Raw genomic sequence first — 23,408 nt, forward strand, 5'->3', positions numbered from 1 at the left:
TTGAACCGGCCGACTTCCAACAAGGACGCCGGGGGCAGAGAATTGATCAGTAACGTAGCCTGTAAGTGACCTTGCCACTCAGCGACACCCGTTAGCATCCAAACTCATGCACGTTGTACAAACAGATGCGAAATATTAGCTTCAACAATGAATGAAAATGTCAATCAAACCCATTTCAGTTTGGGTAATTTTCGCTGAGGTCGAGGTAGAAAAAAAAAAAAAGTCCTTAACAGAGTTTTACCATGACAGCGGTGTATGTATACGATACGTCTGGGGCAGTAAACAAAGACAAAGTATGCGGCAGGTGGATTTTATGAAGCATCGTCGGGCATCTTCTGCGGGCCATCCATGTGGCCGCAGCCATCTGCTGGTCCAGTCTGGATGCATCCGAGCCACTCATTAGCTCTCTGCTGGTTACTCTGACAGCTTAAATCTGTGCTCATGGTGGGGATTTTTTTTTTTTTATGGCCGTCCACAAACTCTTCATCTCTCTGTCACTGCTCCAACTCCCCTCCTTTAGATCACTACTCCAATTTGCATTCGCCTATTTTGTGGTGTGGGCGCACTTGCGCGGGGATGGTACCGGGACGGGCAAGTGAGACGGAACTAGGTCAGTCTGCCTGCACCCCTCCCCTCTTAAAAACCCCTAATGTCCTGGCCGGACAGGAAAGTGGGACACACACACTTATATTAATATACAGACACACACAGTAACAGATGGGGAACATGTGCGACTGTCAGAATGGAAGCGCTTGGGCTTCGGAGGTCAAAGCCGCATAGTGTTATGTCATCAACTCTACCATTGGCCCAATATGCGTTTGTGCTATACAGTATGGAGACCTTCATTGGATGGCACAGGTAGCTGGCCAAGAAAATTGAATTGAGCACATGACCTGAGCATCTCATTTGTTTTTCATGGATACTGTACCTAAAAATGTCAAGAAACTACACCGCCTGAAATTTGCAACGTGAACCCTCACAGTTTCTTTTTTGCTATGTTATCGTAGGCAGGCTGGTTTGACATGAACTTAACTGTGTTATGTTGTGCTGATTTTGAGCAGATTTAATAGAATCACATTGAATTGACCGTGTCAAAACTTCAATGTAGTAGCACAACGTGTCAGGTAGCACAATTTTACTAAATGATGATGCAGGGAATAAAGAGCAAGAAGAAAAGTCAGAGATGGTACCTATCAAAAGTTCTTGTTCCCACAGAGCAAAGATATACTGCAAAAACTCTTGTAATAAAATTGCAGTCATTACAAGGTTTATGTTCCTTCGTCTCATCAATCGCGTTTTGCATTATAAATGTCATTTAGCGTGAAGCCAGCGCACTTTTAACTTCTACACCGCCAGCCCAGTTAAAATGGATTTTTGACTGATCTAGTTGTCGATGGCACCGAATGTTAAAACGCATTCATTACCCCATAAAAATTGATCTTCAGTGGACATGAATGAGTTAACGCTCTACGTCATTTGATTGAACATTTTTGCGTGTAAAAATTAGCGCCGCCACTCAATTATTATAAGAAACGATGCGTGTTTAAACTTGCAGCTTTATCAATTGAAATTTTCCGGCAGAAGATCGACTGAGCGCTTATGTCAATATGAATTTGAATGCGCGCTCGCGAAAACGTAACGCTAAACGTTAGCTAAAGATTTAATCCTTCCTTTTTGATTCTGGAGTTCCATAAAAGCAAGGTCAATCGGCCATTGTTTTCCATCTGACAGGTGACTGTGTTTATTTGCTGCATGGATTTAATGTTTGATTGGCGTGCATAGATAAAGCGGGTCAAGGTTGAACTGGCTTGACGGAGGGCTCGCAGCGTTTGCGCATTCTACGAGGCGAGTGTCGAGTTCAGTGAGCAGCTCATCATGTTCAGCATCTGATCTTCACACTCACTGCTCATCAAGTGACCTATATACCCATACGTACACACAGCGGCCTTGCGACGCTACACCCAGCCGAACGAAGCCAACGCGCAAAGCGCAAATATACGCAGCAAAGTCTTGCGTTCCGCAATCAGATCGGACGTTTGTTATCTGCGCGTCAACTCAAACTAACAAAGTCAAACAAACATGTCGTCGCATATGTGGCCATGTTGAAAATGTAAGAAAATTGCACTACCGCGGTTATAAAATGGGCTTTTTTCGTAATAGCGTGAGAACTCCAAAACAAAACCCCGATGCCTGTTTATGTGAAACACAATGTTGGACTTTGCATACATAAGATATAAAACACCATCTGCCAGAACCTGAGGCCATTCTTGCCCTACTACCCTCCTTGCTTGGTTTTCGTTTCCTCATATCGCGCGACACTGTAGTTGTGGATACCGTAGACCCGCAAATTATATGCACAAACGCAGCAGTGATCACATGAGAAAACACAGATAACACAATTGCAAAAATACAAGCGAGACTATTTCTTGTGCGAATGATGTCACGTGAGGACAATGCTATTGACATTCACGGATATAACAATAAGACCTAGAAGAAATAATGGAGACAACTATAGGGTGGTTGTTACAAATGGCAAGGGGATGTCAATTACAGTTAACGTCAGGATTTGACATTTGTATCACATGTAATGAGATGTAAACGTAGCGATAACTGAGAAAAGGAAATGTCTGCTCAAAGGAGGGCAAAGACGAGGCTGCGTGAGGGAGGGGCGGAAGGCCAGATCAGTGATCCAGAACAGTGAGCAGACAGAAGACACAAAAGTCAACAGACGTCAACTGTCATGCACCAACAAAAACCCGATTAAAGCCATCCCAATTCCAAAAATGACGTACAAAATATCTGCCAGAGAACTGGATCCCCCCCAAAAAAGAAAAAAAAAGTCTTACCTGGCACAATTGAGACCGTGTCTCTCTCCCAGGACACGACGCTGACATACTCCTGCACGGCTGTGGGGATGAGGCACTTGAACACAGCTACGTTGCCCCGCATCGAGCGCTGGTCCGCCACCCGCACAGTGTAGGGCTCCCTGAAAACTACACGCACACAATTTGGGGGTTACCTCAAATTATGTAAATAAAGTAACACTCTATTTGTAGTGTGATTATTAAAAGGACAATTCGAGACTAAATGCATAACTAGAGCACGGTGGACTTCACTAAAATTTTGTCAACTATGGCTAGCTAGCTAGCTAGTTAGCATGGATTTTGATTTATTGAACATATAAACACAATACAAATGGAATAAAACAAAAGAACACTAAAAAATTAAAATTAAAGGGAAATAAATCAATAATAGATATAGCCACATTTACATGTTCAAAAGAAGGAAGAAGTTCAACAAATTGTTGGGTCCTGCCCCTTGTTTACGCTAAATTGTTGCATGACTAATTATAAAAAGTAAAATAATATAACATGTCATAAATAAAGCAAAACAGAAATACACACCTCACGATTTCACAATTTGCTATTGAGTTTTATACGACTCATATATTTAAGTAACACTGTGTTTTTAAACCTTTCCCTAAAGACAATATGATTTTTTTTTTTACCAGATCTATTCCATAATTTTTCCACAAATGAACACCTTTAACAAACATCTTGGACACACATTTGCTTTTGTTGGTTCTTGTTTTTGATTTTTTAAAAGCTAGCTCTATTTATCCTCTTTATGCTTGGAAGGCAGCTAAGATGGCTGCCCTTTTGCTAGCTAGATATTGTAACTTGCTAGCTAGCATATTTAGACAGAACTGTCGGCTTCTTCCATTGTTTAGGAGCGTTTCAATAGAGCACCCCAATTGTGCTCCAAAACCTAAACTAATGATCCACTTGTATTTACATCATTCATTAAAAAAAAACAAAAAAAACGAAATTTAACACCAAGAGCTGTTTCATAAATTACCAGGGCTCGCTGCCGCAATATGTTGAATGAGCAGGGTTCATCAGCTAAATCTCGGGAGCTGTCAAAAGGTTGCTAAGGAACAGGAGTTGGAATACTTTACCTGGTCATAGTCACAACCCGAATGAGCGTACGCTGCAGTTGAAAGGGAATTTTATGAGAGTTTTCGATCCACGTGTACGACTCGCGCAACCTGTTCAAGAGATGCCGGGGCCCAACAGAGGCCACTGGCTACAGGATGTTTGCTTCTCGCTAATCCCCCCGTCTCCTGCAGCCGGGCTTTTGGGTCATGTGGGAATGAAGGCAACACCCGGCTGGCATGCAGCTCAGGGTCCTGGCTCAAATCCGCAACTTGGCGCTAGTATTAGTATTACAACGAATATGAGTATTAGTTCTGGTTGGTGTTGGGAGGCAGAATATGAAAGCAGATGTTGATGGCGGGAGGGAAGGGGGAGGGACCGACTGGCCCGAATAAAACACGGAACAGACGCGGCGCCGCTGCTCCATCGTCCCACGATCGGAGGTTACTGTTTGTTGAGTAATTCTTTGTGAACCTCCGCTTGCTGTACGGCCCAAGGACCGGAACCCCCGAATGGGCTATTTTATAGGAGATGAGGTCTGGCTTATTAAAGCGGCATCACACAGTCTAATCAATGAAAAGCGCCAATTAGGGTCGTTAATGAGAGATAATTAAAGAAGTGTGCTGTGGCTATATTTAGTCCCACGCAGGAGGGCAGTTTGGAGAACTTGGGTGGAGAGGAAGGATCCAATGTGGAATGAATGACGGTCAAATTTTCCAAAAAGATACCAAGTTTCCAGGTCTGAATCACTCTGCGATCTTCAAAAACCGCCAAGGCAAAATGCAAAACTGTGATATTTGCTATTATAGTCACAGTACACTCAAATCTGTTGTGACACTTATTTTCTAATCATGAAAAAAAAAAGAATTGTGATTTCTTGACGGATATTCCAATTAATACAATTTGCAGTTTTTCACCTTCAAAATCAAGCTTCTCTGCAATAATCACATTTCTGCTTTTCAAACCACATTTGGAAACATGACAAAAAAAATTTCCTACCATCAAAACATAGCTATTTATGTTATTAATTTTGATAATGCATTAAAGCCTTGTGAGGGATGTGGCGCTTTTTGAAAGGTGAAAATATTAATAAGCCAAGGTCAACTGTGTAGTACAGTACTTGCAGTCATGTAAATCTGAAATTGTGTATGCGTGTGTAAAAATACATTTTTATTTTTGATTACATGATTTTTTTTTCCCCCATATTTTTGCTTAACTGCTGTTAACAGAGCCCGGGGATTTCGGACAATGACCTAAAAGTCATTTCATATCATAAATGGAACCTTTATTGGGTCTTAAAAAATAGTGAGAGTAAAAGTGTAACAACCACAATGGGATTATTTGTGATTGCTTTATTTAAATGTAAAAAGTAAATATTTCCTATTAAAAAGCGTCATCTTAATTCCCTAATTTTCATTCAAATTTCGCATTTCCCTTTTTTAACAAATATTTAATTTACTTTCCACATGAAGCTTTTAGTGATGGCAGACGTCAGCCATTAGCTTACCGTTGTTCACGCCTGTGCTAAATCGTCAATGTAACAGTCGTCTGATTTTTCGTCAAGATATGTATGACACAAATTCGCTCTCCATCCTAACGCAGTTCTAGTCGGATATCTGCAGAAAGTCATTTAAATGAACTGCAGCTTTGCCGGTCCTGAAAACGCGTCGTCTGAGATTGCGATTTTGGTCCCAAAACGACCTATCGTTCAACCCTACTTGTTCATTGCGGTCTATTTCGCGCAACTGGTGAATTATATTAGTATAATGTGTTTTCTTTCAATCAAATAGGTGTGCTCTGTTTATTTTGTTCTAGGTCAATCTGCATTCAGGTTCAGACAGACTATTTTTGGGGCAGGTGATCCTGTGTGTGAGCCTGATTTTTTTTTTTCTAGCTGCCAATCAAATCCACTCATTATGCAGAGTCTCATTTTGACCTTTGGGCTGCTTTTTCTCCTCCATCATGCATATTCTGAAATACTTTGTTTTATGACTCATGCCCCCCCCCCCCCCCCCCCCCCCATCCCATCCTCCCAGTGGACCGACTCACCAGCTTTGATGCGGATGTTGGGGCTGCGGATCTTGCCCGCCTGGTTTTCTGCAGTGCAGAAGTAATCGTTGTCATGGATGTAGCTGTTGTAGGCAGAGGGCGAGAAGGGGTACAGTTGCAAGGTGCCATTGGCGTACACGTGGCGGATGTGGGGCACGTCGTAGATGTCGTCGCCAGTGGCCAGGTACCAGCGCAGGATGGCACTGGGGGTGCCCCCTGCTGGACAGGGGAGGGACACCCCCACCGAGCTGGAGTAGGTTACCCTCTGCAGGGAGGCATTCACAAAGTACAGCCTGGTAGAGCCCACATCCTCACTGTGTACTGAAGGGGCAAACAAAAAAGGCAACGTTGAGAGATGGCCAAGGTCCTTCAAACGTATCGCAAAATAATCATAACACATGTATGTCAAACGCCCAGCTGCAAACATCGGTCATGTGATGCGGAAAGCCAGGGATTTGGGCTAAAGCCTGCGGTGAATAAGGTGGATGGATGGGTAGGGGGTGGAGCCCGCTACCTCTATACACTCGTACGCCAACACAAACAAAGAGGAAACGAGAGAACGCTGATGATAGGTTATGTGATTGGAATTTCTATGCCAGACGCAGATTTAAGTCTTCTTAATCTCCTTACATATTTAACACACGCAAATGCACGCACACAGACATACAAAACTGCTCCTCATTGGCACCCAGATTAAACGGAGGTAGAAGAGTGAGAGGGAAGATGGAGGAAGGGGACGAAAGGTCTTGCCCGTTCTCATCTAATCTTCTTGTCCGAGTTACAGCTGCATCCACGAACTCATTCAATCCCAAAGACGAATTTTTACGTCTTTGCAAAGCCCAGACGTCCGTTCCTGCACGTTCCCTGGCACTCATTTACAGATTTTTTTTCTCAGAAGAGTCTTAAAATAGTTTTCCATATCAAGAAAATACCTGGCATTGAATGTCTAGGACAATAGTCAATAGGTGCACCTGTAAGACATTTGTGAGAAACTCTCCAAAAAAAAAAAAAAGGAGAAAAGGCATGCATGAGGAGAACGGAGAAGGACTGTACAAGTACAATTCTACTTCGCTCTAAAGTAGCCTCTCCGAACCCTTTCTTTTTGATTGAATCAGAAGGCTCTAAGTACATGAAGGTTCCTGTCCCATAAAGAAAAAAACATGACCGGAACCCAGTCTTTTTGTCCTACTGTGTGTGTGTGTGTATGATTAGTACATGTGTGGCAAAGCATTATGTATGTCAAGACATTCTGCAAGATATTTTGTAGCTAACAAGTGAAGTGATACTTTTATGATGACTTTTACATTCTCCTGAGATACTGCCTACTCATTTGTGTCCACTTTTGCTTCCATGTTCGCGCAGCAAGACAGCAAAGTAGATTCCATCCCACAATAAAAAAGGCCAAGATTCCCTCTACTGAGCACATTAGGACTTAGGCTATTCAAAACCAAATGTCCTCTACATTGGACACAAATGAATAGACTGTCTCTCAGGAAAATATACCTGTATATCAAACCCCACCTCCATTTTTCTGTTCACGACTGGTAAAACTGTCATAAACAACTTCTTTTGTACGTAACAATAAAAATCACTATATTCTTCCAACGTAGTGTAGGTAATATAGTATAACAGTGCTTTTATACCACACCCTTTCATCTATGCTGGATACATAAAAGTCTGTCTGTACGAGATTAATGTGAGGAACATAAAAGTTGAAGGTAGTTGCCGTAAAAACGTCCGCTCGGTTATGATTTAACCCAAATAACTCCGTGAAAGCTAAAAATGGATGTACTATAACAAAATGGGTTAAACACCTGCTCAACGCAAGTGACGCGTGTAGATCAACGCTGTCACTACAGAGAACCAAGAGTGAAATTTCCCATTTCGGAGTGAAGTTAGACAACAATCCATATTTAAAAAAAAGAAAAAAAAAAGTGCAAGTGTACACATAAGGAGTGAGAGTGTCCCTAAGCTTAAGATTGATAAAACTGTGCGGAATGTTACAGATGGTATATGAAATGACTGGTAGTCCAGTTGTGAGCTGAAAAAAAAAAAATCCAGGTCAGACTCCCTCCCCACTGCAGATTACTGATAATGGCCCCTGAGCATAAAGCCATATTAAAGATTGCAATATCTATAATCTCCCATTGGGGGGACGGGACTAAAGTAGAGAAGTGTGGGGGTCACCCTGAGCGCTTGGGGGAGGAGTGGGCTCCGGTGGCAGATTATACGCCCGGGGGCTTGGGCATACCAGGCTGGGGAGCACTGGGGACTGATGGGAGCAGGAAGAGGAACAGAAAAAAGATAAAAAGCAAAGTCCCACCGCTCCGTCTGTCGAAATCTGGCCATGCAAACACGCGCTCGCCACATGCACCGCGCACAACAAGCAAAAGTACTGTTCTGTCACACTGGGAAGACATGTTGTCATGGTGGCACCAGCACTGGAAAACCATGTGGGGATTTAAGAAACAAATAGCTAAATTAGACATTGGATGGATGGATATAGATAGAGACAGACAGAGATAGATAGCAAGATAGATGGATAAAGAGATAGATAGAGATAGAAAGAGATAGATAGAGATAGATAGAGATAGATAGAGATAGATAGAGATAGAAAGAGATAGAAAGAGATAGATAGAGATAGATAGAGATAGATAGAGATAGAGATAGAGATAGATAGAGATAGAGATAGAGAGAGATAGCGAGAGATATAGATAGAGAGAGATAGCGAGAGATATAGATAGATAGAGATAGCGAGAGAGATAGCGAGCGAGAGATAGATAGATAGATAGATAGATAGATAGATAGATAGATAGATAGATAGATAGATAGATAGATAGATAGATAGATAGATAGATAGATAGATAGATAGATAGATAGATAGATAGATAGATAGATAGATAGATAGATAGATAGATAGATAGATAGATAGATAGATAGATAGATAGATAGATAGATAGAGATAGAGATAGAGATAGAGATAGAGATAGAGATAGAGATAGAGATAGAGATAGAGATAGATAGAAAGATAGCAGGAAATGAAGGTGTTACAGCAGCAGCAGTACATCTCAGTCATACATTCGTTCAACACACTTATGTGACATCAACAACCAATAAAAGAGATCTATCCACAGAAAAATAGTTAATGTAATAGGTGTATATACTGTACACACATATATACACACTCACACATTTCAATATGAGACTAAAATCTAAGAGTGAACTAAAGTGCTGTTGTGCTAAAGTGCTAATAGTAATTTGTGGAGTATTGCATACATGATAGTTATTGAACATGTGAAAGCTAAACAAATAAATAAATTAATAAATAAAATGATTGCAGTTAGCAGCATCCAGATAAAAGCAATACACAAGCGGAAATCTACATTTAGATCTGGATAGTTCCCAACATTCACAATTTTTAAGACTGTCTCAGATATGTGCAAAGTGCAAAAACTCCCAGGTAAACACTGATACGGATGGCTTTAAATGGCTTGGTGGGAAAACAGCAATTTAGGCACCTTCAAAATGCAAAGTGTAATTAGAGAATTTGAACAGTATGGCAAGAAGAGAGTCAGTAACCTATGACCTTGGCCTGACATGAACACAGAAAAAAACAGATGTCAATGCTCACTTATGTTTTCAATGTAATGGGAATTAAAGGCTCATATGTAGTTTTTTAAGTGTTTATGTCAAACAAAAAAGGCTTAAAATATGCCATTAAAAAAAGAGAAGATTCCTTTTCTATTTTTGGCATGAAACATGAATTTGGCAACATGTTTATTATATACACCAGGCGTTCTTCATCCAGGATTGGTCAGTCAATTGTTTGGCACAAAGACAAATTAAAAAAAAAAAAAATCATACTAACCCTCACACCTAAGAAAGTCTTTCAATGTTCACCACCAGAAATGAGCACATAAACAAGATCAAATTACAAGAATAGATCCAATTTATCGCTTCAAAATTTCTCGATAACCAATAAACTAATTAATCGAATTGCTAATCGATTAATCAAATGCTTGGAAATTCAGCCAATGATTTTTAGATTTCTTTAGTCCTCTATGGAAGTTATCATTATGTTGAATAAATATAAAACATTTGCTTTTACTTTGGAAAACACTGATCAACGTTTTAGCCGATTTTCCAACGTTACTGACCAAACCAGCATACAAATATTTGCAAAAAATGGCATTGTCCATTTTAATAACTTCATTAATGAAGAAAGGGAAACTAAAATGTTTTCAAATTGGATTCATTGATTAGAAAATAATCACCAAATTGATTGCTTATTTCAACCCGAACACAAAATAAATTATTTAGTATATGCACTCATTTTCAGAAATCCACTTCTTGGATTTGACTTCTAAATTTGAAAATAAAATAGTGACTCGGTCACTCAAGCCTTCCAGCTCCCTCACCTCGGCGGATTATTCCTGACCCAACAAGAATGTCACTGGATGAAGTCATTAAAACCAGTAGCAAAACGTCCATCTCAGGCATGCCCTCCCCATTCATAGTATCTATTTTTATCCACGTCTATCTTGCTCAAAAAGTACAAATAAAACAGCTAAAGTCATTGTCCTGTGTCCATCCAGTCTGCAAAGCTTTGAACATTTTTTTCCTCTAACCGCTCGGCAGCAAACAGAGACTAGGACAACCCTAACAAGTGAAAACTAAGAAAATTGCGCACTTATTCACTGTCCAAGCGGAAGCCCGGTACCGGCATTACTGCGCGGGCTGTCAGAGCTGCAGCCACTATTTTATACATCCTGCCAGAGCGCCGCATGAATATGTATGTTGTAGAGGTAGAAGTCATAACCTATGCAAGGTTTCATCATGCATAATGCAGCTGAGCTACGCTTCGGCAGGATGTGAGTGTGCGCGCACGCGGCTGTAATGGGAAGAGGTGGTAAACAAACCCCAGAGCCACCAGCGTTCCGACATACATGCGTCTTTGCGCCCCTGCGCCCAACAAGAGGTGTACTAACGCGTGTCGCTCCATTATCATCATCCATCGACATCACTGATCAATTCGACGGCGTTCTTTATTAGATTTGGCCACGGGAACAACAACGGAGGCGCAACTCAACTCGACTGGAATCTTAACGTCAAGACGTCGAAATTGAGACGTGAATGGGTGCATTTCGCAAGGTATATGTCGTATGCAAATGAGACTCGATTCAGCCCACTCTGTTATGCAGAAAACTGTGGTGTTTTTTTTTAATGGAATAGGTCATTTAAATAATCAGTTACCCCATCTTTAATTTACATTTAAACTAGTGCTGCGGCTAACAATTATTCCAATACCTGTTGAATCGATTACTCTGAATTTTTAAAAATATTTATAATTGCCATCTCTATTAATAAATGACTGTTTTTCTTGATTGCAGCACAGGAAATGCATTTTTTGGAAAACAGATCCATATTTTTGCCTGTTTAAGACATAACAAAGAAGTCAGTAGCAAAAAACATGTTAAAATGTAATATTTTTCAATAAAGGGATGGCAATAAAAACATGTTTATAACCAAAAAAACAATGACAGAAACCAGACATAACCAATCAATCACTTAAGTAAGTATTAATTGCAGCCTGAATTAAAAGATGGTATAGTAAAAAAAAAAAAGACTGACCCAATATTTGGGGTTGTTTTACACCCCACAACCCAAAGTTTGAGGTTGTCCTGAACAAAACCACCAATTTTGGACTCGTTTTGTTCATAAAAGCCAAAAAAATGGAGTCACATCAATCCTCAGTCCCTTTTTAAGCCATATTTTGGTTTATTGTTGACCCAACTGTTTTTAGAGCATACTGGCTTGGCGCCCAGCATTCTTGCCGGCCTCGACGGACAGTTTCACCTGTTGTGAAACTTTTCGCCGATTCAAAGGAGAAACTTTGAAGCAGAGGTGGGCAAAGAGACTATGAGAAGGGGTGTGAATTGAAAATTGGGGGATGTCAGAAGATAAAGGTAGGTGTAAGCTTGGAGATAATCCTCAGGGGTCCGCTGTAAGTAGGTGGTCGGTGGGAGGAGGAGGAAAAGGAGGAGGATGCTGGGGTTACATCTAATCAACGGAGGGATATCGCACTTCCCACCTACTGTCCCCAACAACCTGCTACACCCCCCCAACCCCCCTTCCCCAAGCTCACCCCACCAAGCCATTCCCAGGTCTATGCTGTGTCAGTAAAAAAAAAAAAAAGTGTGCTACTTCAGCAGTCCCCTGGGACCCGCTCCCCCTCACATCAAAGCAGCCAGTTTCTCTCCTAATGTGAATATCAAATCTGTGGATCACAAGTCCCAGCACAGTCTGCATAAACGGCCCCTCCCCCCAGCCTTTAATTCTGCCTAGTGATGAGGGAAAGAGAGGGAGGGGAGTTGCCACGCGAGAGGAGGAAACGATGGCGGGAGGGAGAGATGGAGAAGGAGATCCAACAAAAACAACCACTTGCTACACAGATTTGACATTTGCCGAATGCGGACGCCAAAAAAAAAAAGGCGCCGTTGTTATAATTGGACTTTTGCTTCTGCTGCATACTCGCCAAGCAACACTTAATTGAACTTAAAAATCTGATGGATGCCTGCAGTGACAGTTTCACATCCCAACTTTGCAGCAAGATTTTCGTTTGGAAATTCGCGATTAGGATTGAAATCGGTTCACGCCATCTCACGAGCTATATTTTTTTTTAAACATCGGATTCGAATTGTGAAAATGGAAATTTGCTTTAATAACGTGAGCCGGGGCAGCCCAGAGGAGCTCTGTCATTGAGCGGTGCCTACTGCTCACATTGCAGCTTTAATTGTGCAGCCTTGCAAAGACAGCACTGGGAATTGGACTGCTGGGGAGGAAGGGAGGGAGGGGAAGGCGAATTTAGCATATTTCTATTTGTGGTGGAAGAGCTGCATATGGGGGACACGCGAAAGTGCCAGGGTGAAGGATCGCCTTATTGCCATAGACGCGTGCTTCAAAATCACATTTTTTTTCCGCTTCACTCGCGGAGCCACAAAAGCAGGCCCGCACGTAAGGCCGCTATACGTCCAAGTGACTCGTATTCGTTGTGCGCCATTAAAACTTGATTTTAAACACACGGTATTTCGAAACTGGCGAAAATTACCCGCATATGTTTTACAAACAATTCTCGTCCAGCTTGCGCGTGCCTCTTTCCTCCCACTCGGAATTTTACACATGAACGCATCTCAAAGGGCGAAAAGAGTAACAAACAAACTTACGTTTCTTTTTCTGTATGCATGAGATGTGTTGCGGCCGTATGTTTACAAGCAAAACAAGGGTGTCCCCGTTTTCCTCCGCGCGCCATTGCGCACGCGACACACGCACGAACGCGCGCGAAAGTGGCGCGCGAACCCGTCTGGGGGTCCAGGTGCGCCATTAGTGAGGAACATGACCGGGCAAGTCTGCAATCTGGCCCACCTCCCCATTCTGCGTATGGACACCCTCATTTGCGTAAATTCGCATGCACAAGGGGGACAACGTGACTTATGAATTCCTCCTTCAAATTAATAAATAAATAAAAAACGATGCTTCATAAATTGGCTCTGTGAGGAATAAAAATTTAAAAACACGAGACAAGAAATGGGTTATTGTAAATAATCAAGAGGGGAAATGCATAATTTGGGTTTTAATTTATAAACCGCACATTCGTTCAAAGGCCCGGATGCTGCTTAATTTCTGCAATTTTCGATGCAGATGTGTCCAGATTATAAAGCACTTTAATAGCGCAGGATCAACTTGGCAGCACAATCAGGGATTTACTTCCATACTGAAGAAAAACAATATTTTAAATCAAGCACATCGTCCTTTGCGTTTAATTTCCACATTGTAACATCAACGCGGCTAATTGCACCAATTAGGGCCTTTATGCGGGTTTATCCCGATTTAGCCCAAAGGGCCGTTGTCAGGGAAATGCCTTTTGTTCGTCAAATTACTAATAGCGACAAATTGGCAGTAATTACTAAAAACAATTAAACAGTCGAAAATATCCTGATGGAAAATCACTGGTTTTGTGGAGGGGCGATTGGACACGGCCTTATCAAAACAGCTGCAATTAGCAAAATATGCACAATGAGAGGGGGAAAAAAAATCATTCCAAATCACACACGTGCCTTGTGAAAACTTTAAAGAGCGCAAGCTTTGGAGTGAATTCGTTGCGATTGACGAGATCGATTGAAAGCTTGGCGTGATTTGCATGTTTTCCACCCCTCGCTGTATTTGCACCTCATTCTCTCCATTCAGCCATTTTACATATTCATATCCTAACTGGTAATGCGAAAAACAATCCGAGCGTCACGGGCCCGATCTCGAAAGCACACAGCTTGCACAAAAACACACTTTTTATCAAGCCTTTCTTCCAAACGTGCACATTTTAGGGCGTTCTTTCCATTTGGAGGTTTTAATCAAAGCATCACGTTTCTGTCTTAATTAGACGACGCATCCGAGATGAAACCTCGGCTCCTGTCGAGTATTCCGAGCATCCGTGCCACTTTCGATTGATGATCGTGGTTAAAGCAACTTAGAAACTATCACAGTTACTCTAAATTGTGGAAATTTTTCATTTTGTCTTACCTTCTTGGAGAGAGTACAGCAGGAGTAAAGTTACAAGCCACATGCCATAAATAGCGGGTATATTTTTGGGAGATATTTGCAATCCTGGCAAGCGTGAGGCGCAGGTTTTTTTTCCTTCTTTTTTTTTTTATTTTCTTTTTTTTTTTTTTGGGCCAGGTGGGTCTATGTGCTGGACTGGCGACTGCGCTCCCCGGAGGTCTCTCCAGCCCTGCCGCCCCACTAAGAATGGATGGGAAAGGAGAAGAGCCTCAGCCCCGCCCAAGTCCCTCCTCTCTTGACGGGACTAGCGCGTGATCAAATCCAACATCCACCAGCATCCAAATACAGCGAGTGGACCGGGTCTGCTCGAAGGGGTTCATAAATGGGCTGACCGTGAGCTTCTGGTTCCAGCCATGGCCCAAAAGTTCGGGGCGGGATTTCTTTTGGTATCTGCGGGAGAGCGGCCCCCACCTGTGAGGGCAAGACGACCATTGTGCATATATATATATATATATATATATATATATATATATATATATATATATATATATATATATATATATATATATATATATATATATATATATATATATATATATATATATATATATATATATATATATAGCTGTGTGCACATAGGGTGGCATCTAGAACTAAACCTATATTTTTATATATATATATATATATATATATATATATATATATATATATATATATATATATATATATATATATATATATATATAGCTGTGTGCACATAGGGTGGCATCTAGAACTAAACCTATATTTTTTTTAAATAATTAATGACGTTTAAACACAAGACGTGGAAAAACGTTCACCGTCTTCCAAAAATCGAATTGAGAACAAGCCCAGCTAATTGAGCATTGATATAACAATGGAAATGATTAGCTTTGTTTCATGAATTTAAAAAAAAAGGGGCAAAACAGTATAGGCAAAAAACAGTATAGGCCTAAAACCGAATGAACAAAACATTAAGTGCAATGAAAGATAGATTCTATAATTCAAAGATGCATAGAAAAATTGCACAGTTTTCCCAACCATAGTACCATGCAAATGTTGTTGTTTTTTTCTTTTTGCTCATGGTTCTTCTGCTAAAGTTGCCAACTAGTGTATGTTGTTGAGCTTTCTATCTATGTGATGTAACGACACAGGAAGAAAATTTAAATGATGTATTTTAGTACAGCATATAGAAGGTGCAGTTCAAATGTGTGGTGCACCTGTTGCCATTCAAAACATCGAAATTTCACCTTCAACAGTTCCAGAATTGACTCAGAGAGAATACATGTATGAATAATTGAACAAAATCGTCATCATGTGAGTGTGTATACATCATATGACATAGTTTGGCAATGAACGTGATTTTTTTTTTAATAAAGGTTGGGAAATTACAATCTACTTGAACTACACTGCACTTATCACTAAGGCCAGCAGATGTCTGTGCCGAAATTTAGCACACTGCTGACACCTGCTGGTCGGATATGATTATGCACCTGTCAACGATGTACAACTCTACTGCACAAGATAAAACGTATATGCAGCAAAGTACTTGGTTACAGAATTAGTGAGAATAATGAATAAACATAATGCTAAAGCCACATCACGCACGTGAGGGAGTGATGTGTGATTAGTAAAGAATAAGGAACACTAATGGTCACAAACTAGGCTAATCTTGTAAAAATTACGTTATTCTGAAGTTGATCGCGCTATCAGGGTCACAACGGTCAACAGCTGGTAAAAGGAAGTTGAGACGTAAACGGTAATTGGACTCTATCAAGTGCTTGCGGTTTCAAGGGGGATGGGAGGGAGAAATAATTACATTTTACATTTGTTTTCCAATAAAAGTATGACTGATTTAATATCAAACAGATAATATATCTTTGTCCATCTTTTATATAAATGATGTATGTATTATGGCAGGTGTAGAAATTAAATGCATTTCCACTAGATGGCAGCACCATTGAATCCACATTTTGACAACGGTAAAATATTATTTCATTTAATCATGTGAGTTCAACTAAACTTTATTTAGCGAACATTTCGCATGGTGAAAACAACAGCTGCAACCAAATTAAACGGATACTAAACTTTTTGGAATATAACTTCCACATTGTTTTTGATGATTTTGATGATATTGTTGTATTTTAAAGTATGATGATTCATGAAGCAAATGTATAAAAATGTAGGATAACGGTCACCCTTCGAAACGAGCAAGACCAGGTATCCTTTGCTCCAAACTTTATTTTGTTGTTACTTTAACAAACAGGTAAAGAGCTGACATGAATTACAGGAAAAACCTCTATAGGCAGAAACGTCTTCTGAGTGCGAGCCAGGACCTCATAGCAGAGTATTTGCATGCAGCGATGGAGAATATCTTAATAAGTCTGCAAACTACAAATTCTGATCAAGTACAGGTGGCCCAAATCCACAAGACGGTCCTTTCTCGATGTCATCTCTTCTCCCCGCATCCCAACATCCTGATCCAGAGCGTATTAAATTGTATTGCTTGCAATATCATCACAGTGACTCAAGAGGATCAGTATTACAATTTTTACAGTCAGAGCATGCACTTATTTTGTCATTTGCATAGAAGTGCTGATCATTACACTCTTCTCGCCATCAGAATATTGAACACACTTTGGTAAATTAAATAGACCCAAATTATTACACTGTGTTCACATACAAAAAAAAATCTTTTTTTTTTTGCTTGAATTTATCTTCTGAAGGGAGGAAAACACTGATTCAGTTGAAGTATTCCACTCGTGTTTTCAGAGGTGCATCAATCTGAGAACATTTCTATCAGAAGAAATTATTTGAGTTTCTAAATTTGATACCTAATATAGCATGTTGTAGTTCCCAGTTGTTTCTCCACACTCCTTCAAATATTTAACTCTTACAAACCTGAGAGGTAATCATCAAGTTATGGTGTACTTTTTTGCAAAACACCAATAGCAAAAAAAAAAAAAAATCCAAACTACAAACTTAAAGGAAAAACACTTAAAAAAAAGTTGCAAAAATGAAATGGAAGCAAACCTGCAGCAAAACAAGTGCACAAAAAACGTCTAGGGATTATAACAGCTGTAAAGAAAAACTACAAACTCATTAAAATAAAAGTGTTTAAAAAAGATGCAATCACAATAATGAAATAGAAGTAAACTTACAACAAAGTAAGTGCAAACATTAAAAATTATATATATATATATATATATATATATATATATATATATATATATATATATATATATATATATATATATATATATATATATATGTAAAAGAATGGAGGCATGGCATAAAAGATGATGATGCAACACATTTTGCAGGTGTGGACATTCACACTCGTCATACTTGCCCCACACTCCCGAGGTAATTTTTTTCAAGGTGCAATTTTATAAATAGAAAATATAATCGCTATACATTCATTCCTGATGTGTTACTCAGTTGATGATTATCCATGGAACACTGGACTCCCCTGCCCATAGCGTGCAACATGACACCTATTGTCAGTCACATGGTCATGGAGGTTCATCGAGATTTACAGGTAAAGGCATGACTTTTTATTTTTTGCAGAACTTTGAAAACGAATAAAAACCAAGCCAATGCACAGCCATAGAAATGGAATATGATTGAGTCGTACTGCATATGAAGTTCAATGACTTTGCCTCCTAATGATAAAGCTATTATTTTCAGAGTATATAGAATATATAACCCCTCCCCTACACACACTGTTGTTGTTTGTATTTTAAGAGTTCCAAAATTCGGACTCACGTCACATGCATGTATTGCATTTATGAAGCAGCGACAGTTAAAATACATTCAAAGGGCTTGGGAGGATTGTCTACATCATGTAAGCATCTTATTGATATTATCTCTATCTTTGCGATATTTGTATGTAGGTTGTCCATACAGGCACTCATTTTATATCAAGCAAAGAAAAAAAAATCTGTTACATTTTAAATGTCACATGTAAAATATCTGTGCAACGCTGCAATTTCATTTGCATGTGTTTTTATGCAAACTATAATAACTCGTAGCTACCTATGATTGTTTTTGTCTCTTTCGGGAATTGAAGTTTAATCATTTACATGATTTACATTTGAACTGTAGTATAACATATTTATGAAAAACGCTGAGTATTAATTGATTTTGTCATATATAATAGGAGGAGGTCTAAATATTGATGTTAGATGTCTTTGGTTGTACCTTATTTGTGTAAAAGTGTGCACGTTTGACAATAGCATCTAAAATCTTTTATACTATGCATCGCATGTACATTTGAAATTCAAAGCCAAGCAGGCACGTTTTTTTTGTTTGTTTTTCCCCAAACATAAGGTGCTTGTATAGTACAATTCTACAATACATAAAAGCACTTTTAAAGTTTGGCATGCACGCACTTCCTCATTTCTGTTTTGGGGGTTTGGATTTCGAATCCGCTTTAGATCCTGAGAGGCCATTTTCTGTGTTGTCGATCCCTGATGAAGTTACAAGGCACTCCTTACTGCCATGGAGGAGAGAACGCAGAAGAATCGAGGTGTCAAGCACAACCACGCGCACTTCATATTCAAAAAGATAAACTGTCAGCAAAACACTCACTTTTTCTCCTCAAGCTTGGACATGACAAAGAGAGTGAAGTTCTTCAGTAGCATGAAGCCCATGAGCAGGGCGATAGCTCCGCCCACAGCTGACGCTATGACGATCGTCACCGTGTTGTCCACCACCCTCACTGTTGAAAACATCACGCAAAATATAATTCGATATAGTATGCATCGCAAAAATGCACTTTTGTCAAGCGCAGCCGAATTGCCTCGTTATACATGGATTATTTTTTCGCACGGAAGGAAATCCCCTATTAAAAAGAATAATACATTTGAGGTTGTTGTTTTAGGGTTAAGGTTGTTCACTTGGTAATAGAGATTCCTCCATGCGGCCGCAAAACGAGTTTGGCACCGTTCCACAAGAGGGTCACACTCACACTCGTCCACTACAATGAGCCTGAAGATGGCGCTGTGGTTCTTGTATTTTTCTTTGGGGTTGCGTCCAAAGCACGTGTACTGGCCTCCATCCTCAAAGGTGATGTTCCACAGCAAGATGGAAAGGTTCTTGTCCTTCCCAACAAATTCGAACCGCTCTTTATACATCTTGACTTTTGGCACCGCTTTCTCTGACGGGATCACTGCGTCACAAACCTGACAACAAAGAGGAAAGTTGTTAACCATGCCAAAACTCGTACACGCAAAAATGTCTCCGCGTTGAGGTGCTTACCAATTGCATAGTTCCGTTGTCATTGAACTGCCATTTAAAATAAAGGTCCTCAATGCCAATGCAGCTCGAGTATGTGCAGGGCAACATAACTGTGCTGCCATTGACGGCCTCCAGGAAGGGAGTCTTGCCTACTGACATCTCCAAGGCCTGAGTAGACTTCACAACTGAAGAGTGACACGTTTGAATTAGACCAGTGTTTCCTACCCCTTATTTAGCCAATGTAGTGGGGGTTTTTTTCAAACGAAAGGAAAATCTCAACACAAGGCCAAGCAAAACCTTATGAACACCACATTAGCTTATTCACGACCGCTGAAGGCAATAGACATCCAAAATCCATTTTAACTGGGCTTGCAGCAAATGAGTTCATGATAAAATCTCAATGCACTCATAAATTAATTGCACTGAATATTAAATCAATTTTACCTGTCACGTGATGATCAAAAAATGAAACCCGAGCAAAACTGACACAGAAATGGAGGTCTTTATACAAACAACTCCAACATAACCATTACAAGATTCAGAAACTAGACTCGGAAAGCAAACTCGGGAATTAGACTCCCAAAAGTAGACTCAGAAACTAGACTCGAAAACTTCACTGACCTGGCAATGTGTGAGTGAGAAACACAAGTTTAAATATTGTATTGTACAGTATTGATGTACTAAAACAAACTAAAAAAAAATGGAGAATGCAACACATCCTGTATGTCAAGGCTGCTCTTCAGGAGGATATGACAAAGGTGATAAATACATTAAAAAATGTGGCAAATACAAAATCATGATGACCCTGGTGATAAATACATGACCAATAACAACTGCTAAGCAACCGATATCACAACCTCACCCATTAAAAAATTAATAATAACAAAGCGCATTAACTCTTTCAGCTTTACATCAAATTACATCTTTTCATTCCTCGCTTGTGTCGAATGCTCCCATCTAGTGTGTATTGTGTAAACTACATGCTGACAAAGCTTTGTGCAGATCTATAGACTCAGGTGCAACGATGCAGAGAAAGCAAAGCTTGGCAGACGCGAAAAGCGAAATAGCTACGCATGCGTCCGGTAATCAACTTTTGATGCAGTTTGTCGCAATCTGCTCATAACACCAAGGTCAAAATGAGGTCAAGTATCTTTGCAGCAAATAGGCAGGTCATATGTTATTGATTCCTTCACATCACACCCAGGCTATCTCAATTCCTCTTCTGCTATGGTGCATGGTGAGTTTGCAAAAATAGTAACAGCAAGAGTGTAGCGCTGCTAACACCTCTACTGCGTTCCTGTTCCTGCACGCTGACAATTACAAATATCACGCACCATCCATTAGCGCTGGGTCGTAATTTGATGTCAAAGTTGATGCCGCCTTAGGAAAGTAAGAACAACATCCAGGTTTGACTCGTGTAATTATATCTTTTCGTAGGTACCGTATCTTTACTGAACTTCATCTCTGTGTCTTAACAAACGTAACGCACCCAGAGGTACCATCGCATTAACTGCTTCTATGAATAATGTAAAGCTAATTGAAAACAAATAAGAGCATCATGTGCATTAATGCCGAATGATTTCTGGGGCTCTCTAGATGCTATCGTCTGGCCTGGCCACATCCGTCCCTCAAAACCTGACTCATTAAGTTTAATTCAGCAAGCAAGCAAAAAAAAAACCACACACACACATACATATATCTCTATCCATATATCTATATCTCTATATATATATATCTATATATACTGTATAAATAGACATTACCAAGCAGTATTGTGATGATCAGGTTAAAGGTTGCGTGCAAAACGCCCGGCCTCAGGCCACCAGCAGTGATCCCACGGTGCTCCATTTCCATTCAGGATCTGCACCCCAAACCACTTCAAAATCCAAACTTGACGTGGAAATTTCCTTTAACCTTGTTTAGCTTCACAAGTTCAATTTGGGAGCGCCTGAAGAAAAACACAGATCAAATTGAATTACTTTATCCCTTGTGCAGTATTTTGTCCAGTGATTTGTTCAAAGGCATTTTACATCATAGGGAAAGCATGGACACCAGGGAGCTGAAATTTCACCCAGATCTTGACACCATGTCAAAGTTTGACACGGCACGACCACTTAGAGTTACGATAACTCGGCTAACATACGACCAGAAGGACGCGGAAGAAAATGACCCATTAAAGGAAGACACTAGGTAGCTGAAATTTCACCCGGATGGTGACATCGTGTCAACGTTTGACAAGGCACGACCACTTAGTTCTCACACTACCAGGAGTGTGATAACTTGGCTACCATAGTACCAAGACGATGTGGAAAAAAATGACCCAAAATGATCAAAAAAGGCATTGCGCATCAAAGGGAGCTGAAATTTCACCCGGATGGTGACATCACGTCAAAGTCCAACTTGGCCGGACCGCTTAGTTATCACACCAGCAGGAGTACGCCATCCCCAAAATACCGCAAGGACGACACGGAAGAAAAGGAGCCAAAACTGATCAAAATCCCGCACAAGGGTTAAAGTAACTGAAAAGTCAAAGTTCCAAAGTGCTCCCAATGTTGCAAAAAGAGAACCGAGTGAATCGAAGTGGAAGCGTCGAAGTACGCTTACCCGCTTTTGCCGGGCAGTGTTGCCTCCCAGGCCCGACTGTCACGGCGCTGCACCGTCAGGGTTCATTCAAGGAGAATCTGCCCGTCCGTCCGCACTCTTACCGCAGCGGCCGCCACATTGCAGGAGCGGCCGGCTAGAGAGACAATTAGCGAGGAGAGGCAGCCGGACAGGAGGAATCGCCACCGCTGGAGACCCCCAGAGCCGACTCCTCCTCCTGCTCAGCCCTCAGGCTATCTAACAACTTTTTGCCCGTCCTCTAGGCTGGCTGGCTGCGTGCCACCTCTCTCACCTTCCCCCATATCCCATCCCTTCCCTTGCATCCTCCGTTCACTCCCAGCCTCCCTCCCCCGGCCCCTCTGCTGACTCGGGCTGCGTATGCGGGCACTTTTGTCAGAGTGTTTGTGATGAGCGGGGAAAAGTTCTGCAGTGCAGATCGGGCTTGTGTAATGCAGCCCCGGGGTCGATCCGCGCCACATGGCGAGCGTTCGTGAGGATGCGTTATTTCGCCCGTGCCTCGAGCGGACCCCGACGCAAGCACGCGTCTATGTCGCACGCCACCCGGTGTCATCGGGACGTGCCGCTGCAAGTGCTGCAATCATTCTTCATGACGGGACAGCTACTTTAGAATAAAAAATGCGTCCTGTCATCAGCGAGGAAGACTGCCGCACTTTCACTGCAGGACTTTGGAGAGTATGGCTTAACCGGGGCCCGGCCATAAGGGAAATGTTCAGTGACGGACCCGTCGTTGGGCAAGTTATTTCAAAACCGTACGTGGAATGACTTCAACCCCTGGAGGGAATTTTGACCCGACTCGGGCTTTTTGATGTTTTTGATGTGTGGTATCAAAACACTAGGAGGCTAAAGTATTGCATAGATTGTCAAAACATGACGCCTTTCTATATGCCATGCTGCAAGTTCCTTCTATATCCTTGCAAACAGGAGGTCGAGAGGTACACCCTATAGGGGTCAAATTTAGCCCATGTCGGGCTCATTTACTGCCATTCAAAA

At 40.9% G+C, this 23,408-nt stretch overlaps 2 protein-coding genes across 3 annotated transcripts in view; both read right to left on the bottom strand.

Annotated features, from left to right (window-relative positions):
• Window positions 1-14,764, bottom strand: part of LOC148408499 (cell adhesion molecule DSCAML1-like) — a 51,939-nt gene extending 37,175 nt beyond the window's left edge. For both annotated transcript variants that reach the window (XM_088440793.1, XM_088440792.1), the window contains exons 1-3: window positions 14,559-14,764; window positions 5,985-6,305; window positions 2,847-2,993 (exon numbers count right to left, since the gene is read on the bottom strand). In XM_088440793.1, the coding sequence (XP_088296919.1) occupies window positions 2,847-2,993; window positions 5,985-6,305; window positions 14,559-14,601 (511 nt within the window). In that variant the 5' untranslated portion in view covers window positions 14,602-14,764. The remainder of the gene's footprint in view (window positions 1-2,846; window positions 2,994-5,984; window positions 6,306-14,558) is intronic.
• A 2,014-nt stretch (window positions 14,765-16,778) lies between these two features.
• Window positions 16,779-22,629, bottom strand: scn4bb (sodium channel, voltage-gated, type IV, beta b). The gene is made up of 6 exons (XM_088440972.1): window positions 22,401-22,629; window positions 21,560-21,744; window positions 19,818-19,981; window positions 19,528-19,741; window positions 19,149-19,278; window positions 16,779-19,053 (listed from the first exon to the last, which is right to left on the bottom strand). The coding sequence occupies exons 2-6, from the start codon at window positions 21,648-21,650 to the stop codon at window positions 18,954-18,956; spliced, it is 699 nt and encodes a 232-aa protein (XP_088297098.1). The 5' UTR covers window positions 21,651-21,744; window positions 22,401-22,629; the 3' UTR covers window positions 16,779-18,953.
• Between the last annotated feature and the right edge of the window lie 779 nt (window positions 22,630-23,408).

This window comes from Hippichthys cyanospilos, chromosome 18 (genome assembly GCF_059441005.1).
Source record: "Hippichthys cyanospilos isolate Australia breed blue-spotted pipefish chromosome 18, RoL_Hcya_1.0, whole genome shotgun sequence".
NCBI lineage: Eukaryota > Metazoa > Chordata > Actinopteri > Syngnathiformes > Syngnathidae > Hippichthys > Hippichthys cyanospilos.

Excerpts from the sequence above, each read along its gene's own strand:
- scn4bb (XM_088440972.1), bottom strand. The coding sequence starts at position 21,650 with ATGGAAATGGAGCACCGTGGGATCACTGCTGGTGGCCTGAGGCCGGGC. Across the intron at positions 19,982-21,559 it reads GATCATCACAATACTGCTTG|TTGTGAAGTCTACTCAGGCC; the intron begins GTAATGTCTATT and ends GTCACTCTTCAG. Across the intron at positions 19,279-19,527 it reads GCTCATTGTAGTGGACGAGT|TGAGGGTGGTGGACAACACG; the intron begins GTGAGTGTGACC and ends TGTTTTCAACAG.